The 7,183-nt window shown below is 40.9% G+C and overlaps 1 protein-coding gene across 1 annotated transcript in view; it reads left to right on the top strand.

Annotated features, from left to right (window-relative positions):
• Nucleotides 1-7,183, top strand: part of CFAP54 (cilia and flagella associated protein 54) — a 199,539-nt gene that overhangs the window by 185,294 nt on the left and 7,062 nt on the right. The window contains exons 63-66 of the mRNA XM_026649001.1: nucleotides 1,128-1,313; nucleotides 2,296-2,402; nucleotides 3,235-3,403; nucleotides 5,157-5,234. Coding sequence (XP_026504786.1) covers nucleotides 1,128-1,313; nucleotides 2,296-2,402; nucleotides 3,235-3,403; nucleotides 5,157-5,234 — 540 coding nt within the window. The remainder of the gene's footprint in view (nucleotides 1-1,127; nucleotides 1,314-2,295; nucleotides 2,403-3,234; nucleotides 3,404-5,156; nucleotides 5,235-7,183) is intronic.

Genomic DNA, 7,183 nt, shown 5'->3' on the forward strand with positions numbered 1-7,183 from the left:
TCCAGTTTGACAGGCGGAGCTGTGTCATTGTTCTTCTGAAAGGTTCAGTGTGATGTAAACAACAACAGACAATGTTGTACAATTAAAAACAAAATATGCCACACAGTCCTGTGTGGTACATTAGAAATATACACTATAAAAATAAATTTCTATAAATCCTTAATTAAACTGTACAACATAGACTAGATATTGCAAAATCATAAAGATACCAAAAACTAAATCCCTATTCCCAGGCCCATATTAGAATGTTCTTGTAAGTTTGTTGCATCTCCATGTTAACATGTGTATATGTGTATAAAAAAGGTTTAATCAGGCATTGAGGGCTCAAAAGTGTCTTAAGCGCAGAGCCTTGTATTGTGGATGGTGACGAGTTCATGGACACTGCCAGAGCACCAAGAGATACTGAGGAACCATGTATAGTGTGGGGTACCCCCAGGGACAAAGTCTGCTTTACTTTGCCAAGAGAACATTGTGGGTATGTCATGGGTGCTTATTGTCTCAGGGTGTTTTTATCCTTTGAATCTGCATGGCCAAGGACCCACTGACGATATCAGACCACTTTTTGTGGCTGAGCGGTGAAGTCACTACTGTAGTTGTTAACATATATGGAAACGGGTTGAGTATCTCAGCATTGGATTTCCACATGATCAGCATGTCATATAATTTTTAGCAAGTAGGACAAACCATCAGGAGCTTGGAAGTACAGTTTTTAATTACCTATTTCACTTTTAAAAACTCTTCAGTTTATTCATGACAAAAAAATCTCACCATATGAACTCTTAAAAAAGCTCAACTGAGCGTGACTTCTTTTAAAGCTGCATATTTACTTGAATAACTATATAAAAGTAGTATATTTATACAGCAGTGGATGTTATAATGGGACTAAAAAGCCAGTGTAGATTGTAGACAGTGTAGCAGTCTACAATCTTTTTACATTTGCAGACCCTTAAAAAATTTCCAATGATGGTGTGGACCCCTTTGGAAATCTTAAACATAGTCTGGGGACCCCCCAGGGGTCCACACACTCCAGGTGGAAAACCACTGGTCTAAAACTAACTGCTAGTCAAGTTCATTTTATATTGGAAAAAAAATATAAATCTTTATTTTGGTTTACATTTGTTTTTCAGATGTCTCTAGAAATTCTTGGAGCCCCACATAAGATGTCCACAGTGAGAATAGCCTCCACAGTTTCTTTTTGCACAGACACAGACATTCAGCTAGACAACAAGGCAACGATTGCTCCAAACAAGGAACTTTGCATTCAGTGGTACATTCCATCTCTGGAGAAATCAACAAAAGATATGGAGACTATGGTATAATTACAAAATGAAAGAGTTGGATTGGAGCTTTTTATTAAAAATAACAAAGTGCATTTAAGTGCAGTACCTGAAACTTGTATAAATCACATACAGTGCATGATGCCACACGCCTGAAATTGCCTGTGTATGCAACAAAAATACTCATCTATTGCTAAGAAATAGATTATCAACTACAAAAGCAAATTAATTCAATTGGGACTAAGGTTGACCTAACTCGGGGTTCTCAAACTGGGGGTCGGGACCCCTCAGGGGGTCACAAGGTTATTACATAGGGGGTCGCGAGCTGTCAACCTCCACCCCAAATCCCTCTTTGCCTCCAGCATTTATAATGGTGTTCAATATATAAAAAAGTTTTTTTAATTTATAAGGGGTGGTCACACTCAGAGGCTTGCTATGTGAAAGGGGTCACCAGTAAAAAAGTTTGAGAGCCACTGACCTAACTCATCTTGTTGGTATTACTCCATAGACTGGGTGATTGTGCTTGCTATATGGACCATAATTCTTGGATATAATAAAATGACTGACACACACCGGGGCAGGGAAGAAGCTTCAATAGTATCATGTCCCCTAATCCACATTCAATAGAAGCCCTCTGTTCAGTCTGCATGAGGTGAAGACTTCGTGGGTTTTGGAATATGTGGTTGAATGGGGTCAGGAAGTGGGGGTGCATTCGGGGTGGTCATGCCCTGTGACATAATCTTTCAGACCCACAGAAATTTTTACTTAGTGGTAAAACCTACAATAGTCTAGATGCTGTACAAATAAATATATAGAAAGAAACAACTCCTGCCCCCAAAGAGTTGACAATCTAAGGTCCTGATTCTGCAAACACTTTTTCCATAGGGGCTTAACTTTATTCACACGAATAGTTCCACTGAAGTCAACAGAGATATTAGTTCGTATATTGTTATTGAAATACTTTATGTCTGAAATACTAGTACTGGCTTATACCTTACATATTCCCATTTCTTTACAGGTTTTGCTGCTTTATGCTTACAATACAAAGTATGTCAAGATTGTCAGCATCAAGACTTTCAATTCAGCCAATGTGTTTTCTGGTCACTTGTGGATTCCATTGACTAGGTAATTAATCACAGACCTTGTTATATTATTACATGCTATATTATGTGTGTAATATCTACTGTATGCATAATTTGTGTCTTGATCAAATGATGACTGCTCAGAAATATAGCTTAGTATTTAAAGGCTATAAATACAAGGACGGAGATCAGTTGTGTAGGGTGCTACAAGGGGGAATAGCTAGGAGTAATGAGATAAAATTAGGTAAAATAAATTTTAGGCTGAATATCAGTAAACTTTGAGATATATCAGCGTGTGGATAGACTCCCAAGGAAAGTAATAGAAGCAGTATTGTTTGAGCAATGCAGAATTGGACTAGAGGAAGCACTGGAGAACATTGTGAAGGAATAGTCTTGTAGGTAAAAGGTATCCCTGCCTGTCAAAATTCAGGAACTTCCTAATTTTGTTACACAAACTATAGCAATATTTTATGTATTATTTCAAATCCAACCCAGATCATCAAATTGTTAAACTTAACTGGTGTGTTTTGGCATACAAAACACACAACATAGCAACAAAGGCAACAGAATGACAATGGCACAAAGGAGAAATATTATTTTTGAAGTATGTTTCCTCTTACCATTTCTATTGTGGTTCTTTTAAATCACAAAGTGCCTAATACTGCATTCCTTCACATCTCATATTTCCTTTGTCTTCAGTGAAAGTTTGGTTTGTGCAAAACTGCAGGATCAGGCTTGAAATGAAAGAAGCCATCACAGTAAAACTGTGTGAGAAACAATGTCAATTTGTTTATGTATGGAAATAAAAGTACCATCAAAGCATTGCCAAATGTATAGCTGCATTTTGTAACAGATACAACATTATTCTTTTTTAGAATTATTTCTTTACATGAGAAATTGTCTAATGTGAAACAGCAAATTGAAATTTTGGTGCAGTCATCTACAAGTTTTCCTTTACAAGAACAAAGTGAAAGACAGAAACGAGTACCTTCAACAAAGTCCAAAATTAATCTCGCAAAGGTGCAACTTGATGAAAAAATAGAAGTAAGTGAGGATAAATTATGCTCAGGATTCTAAATACGTTTGATAGTCTGATGTCTTAGATGTTTATTTTTGAGGAAATGGGAAAGTTGGAAGAAAAGACAAACACTGAGACCTCCCTCAACTACTTCAATGAAAGTTGAAACATTTTCACCCACCTCACCTAATCTTTAACTTTGTAACTTTTTTCCTTTCTTGTCAGGTGTGCCTGGCACTTTAAAAACATAAAATATGCTCAGCTTCCCTGAAAATAAAGGCCACATTCTCAGATGTCTAAATATGACTGCAAGCACCTAACTTTTTTTAGTGATCCATATTTGAAAATGTTGGCCATGGTATTATACTAATATGAAGATCAATACAAAAGCTCTTTTGACAAAATAGCTTATACATCTTCAGTGCAGAATGGGCAGTGATTGGATTCTAAAAAGAGAACCTTCCAATAACTCTGAGTAGGGCTAAAACTGGCAAGGAATTTCTTTTCATCTTCTCTATACCACCATGCTCTCTCTTTTTATTAGCAAGGCTGAATATGTCTCTGTGACAGAAATAAATAAATAAATAAATACAAAAGAGGCAATTTCAGAATTTCCATGTGGTCTCTCTGAGATAATGTCAATGGAATAGAATATTGCTGCAGCATAACCGCTGCTTGATAAATGCCGAGGAAAAGTAGGCGTTTATTTTCAAAGTGGGAGACATTTATCATGTGACAGTGTTCTCTTTATATCTATTATATGAAATGATTAATGATGTAGATGCTGTCATTTTGCTTGATGGGTGCTGTGAAGCAGTGACAATTGCTCACTGTGCCGTTATTGAAAAGCTGTATTCTGACTGGCTTGGAGAACAAATGATGTTTCAGCCAATCACAGAATACAGTGTTTTTAGAAGGTAGACAGAGCTGTCCTTTAGTGACTGTTTCTGATTAGCTGAAGGTTTTTGTTCAAACTTTCATTAGTAAATAAGTCAGTGATCTGAAAACCACAGTCTGGAATGCTAATTGGTTGTGGTATTTCTTTTGTATGTTACATGTACACAAATATCTTTTTGCCTATCTGCTTAACTCTGTCTTCAATAAATGTGTGGCAGAAGTACACTTATTGGGGGCTCATTCCCAGAGCTGTCCCGTCCATAGGATGGACAGGGGAAACCGCCCTGGGCCCTGCGCTTTGTGGGGCCCCGTGCTTTGGGACGCGGGGTCCAGGGTGGCCTGGGGGGTTAGCAGAGGGCCTGGCGCCAGCAGCAACGAGCAATCTGGCCCCAGCCTGCCCTGTTCCTCTCCGCCTTGCCGGCTCCCGGTGTCGCTTGGGGGAGGGGGTGGAAGCTGGAAAGAGGAAGCCAGTGGGGACTTGGGGGAAGGGGTGGAATGGGGGCGGCGAGGGGAGTGGGGGGGTGTTTTCCCGGGCCCCGCACTCCCCTTGGGATGGCCCTACTCATTCCTGAAGTCAATTGGTGTTTTGCCTGAGTAAGGACTGCAGGATTGGGCCCTTGAGTTGCTCTAGAAAAGACCACCATGAATTTATTGTAGATACTATAAGTCTGGTACTTTATAAATTTAAGGATGTCTGAGCATCACTTCTCTGCAGTATTAAAAAATAGAACATAAACATTCCCACACTTGGAATTCTGTCAAAACAACAAATAACCCCATAATTGTGAGGCATTGAAAAAGAATTTTTAAAAATCCTATCTAATAGTTCATAGCAGAAAACGTAAAATACAGCATTGATTTTTCCTATTTTGTTATCATTAGGAAATGCTTAAACAATGTTTGTCTGAAGTAAAAGCTTTGCTGTGTGTTGTTCCAGATCTGTCCTCTCCATTAACTGAGGTATGATATTCTGATTTTTAAAAAACCCTTTTTCTTCAAGGCTAAAATTCTTTGCTCAAACTAAAATAGAGATGATATCAATTAGTGTCTTTCTTTCTTTCCTACGTTACTGGTTTTAATAGAGATTTGTACAATCAAAAGAGCATTCATGTACACAATTGTTACCTGCTCAATTTAGGGCACCCCGCTTATACCCTACCCAGGGCTCAAGGCGTGACTCAATCAATTTAGGCACCCCCACCCTTTCCTTCCAAGGGTTCAGGGTGTAAGGTACCTATCCTTACCCACAGGGCTCAGGAAGAAACCTGGTCAATTTAAGTACCCGCTCCTACTCACGGGGCTCAGGGCTCTACGGGTCTGCAGAATCTTTTCCCAGTGAAAGAGCCTTAAACAGCTGTGCTCTAAACACCTGTTTATTAGCAACACACACAGAATACGTATACCAAGCAAATCTCTTATGCTCACCATTCCCGATATACAGACAAATTTCACCCAATGGCCATTGAGGACCCACTAATCTGGGGGTTCCCAGCGATGCCTCTGCACGTCACGGTCATATAGAGGGGTCAGAGTTCTGGGAGCTTGATGTTTAACTGCAGTCCGGAAATGGCACCCAAAAGCATTGTTTTTCATTTACATTATATAGGTAAAAACTAGCTACCTCCTTTACATTTACTAAACCTATCACATTATCCCACACTCCTAAATAACAAAAATTTAACCAATTACACACTGGTGCCTATGTGTCCTCCCTCCTGCCCAAGTTTTTACATTTACAATTTAAGCATGAAAGATAAATTTAGTTGTGACCTTCTCTGTTTATGCAGATGGTCAGCATTAAAACGCTGATCAGAGTTTATCTTACCATTTATTGAGTCTCTTTCTGTATCCTCCCTAATTTCCCAGCGTCTTTACAACCTTGGTGGTTATAACTTTCATTAGGGATATTCCTGAGGTGGGCATGCTTTATCAGCAGCAGAACATTCTTCTTTTTTTTGGTCTTCAATGTTAGAGGTGAACTCCCTGAGTTTCACCCATGGGTGGTTTAATATGGGACGGGGGGAGGGGGGTGTTTCATCAGGTCTCAGGCCTACACAATAGCATGATTATAAACTTTATATCGTCATTGTTTGGGCTACAAACACTTCCTTCCACATACAACAGAAAATTAAAAATGTTCACAGTAGATTTGTCTGATTTTTCCCTTCATCTTTGCCAAGAGCTACATCCTTTGCATAGGCTCTACCAGATTCTCTGCACTTTTTAATATAATGAATAATGTATCCCTACATCTAGCTTTGGACCCTCCAGTCATTTGGGCTTTCCTTCTGTCCTTTTTGGCTCTTACTATCAACTTTTTTGGGAGGTGGATTGGTACATTTTTTGTCCATGACATTGTACTCAAGTTGTTACCCCACTTGTGATCAGAATTCAGTTTCTCTTGGAGTGTAGGGAGCCAGGGTGGCTGCCCTCCGAACCGGAGGTAAAAGGGCCTTTCTCTCAGCCGGAGTGGGCGGGGCCAGCCCAAGCTAGCTCCACCCCCCGGAAGGGGAGGGGTGGAACAGGAAGTATAAAGGGCGGGGCCCTTAGCTCAGTCAGAGCAGCACCAAGGAGGGAGGCAGACGCAGACCGCGGGCTGCTCCCTTCAGATCCTGCTGCCGCGCCAGGGGAGGCCCTGGACCAAGGGAAACCGCACCGGGAGGACGGACTGGGGCTGCCAGGACTGCCCGCTGCCGAGTATCCAGGGGAACTGGAGGAGCCGGAGTGGGAGCTGGAGCTGCCAGCAGCCAAGGACTGGGGAGAGCTGGAGGAGCCTGAGCCTGAGGGGGAGCTGGAGCTGCCAAGAGCGGACTACCCCGACGCACTGACGGGATCAGAGGGATCCGGACGAGCGATCGGGTAGGAAGTAGCCCAGGGACAAAGCTGCACAGTGGTGAGTCTGTATCACG

This window comes from Terrapene carolina, unplaced genomic scaffold, assembly GCF_002925995.2.
Source record: "Terrapene carolina triunguis isolate 2854851 unplaced genomic scaffold, T_m_triunguis-2.0 Scaffold68, whole genome shotgun sequence".
NCBI classification, from domain to species: domain Eukaryota; kingdom Metazoa; phylum Chordata; order Testudines; family Emydidae; genus Terrapene; species Terrapene triunguis.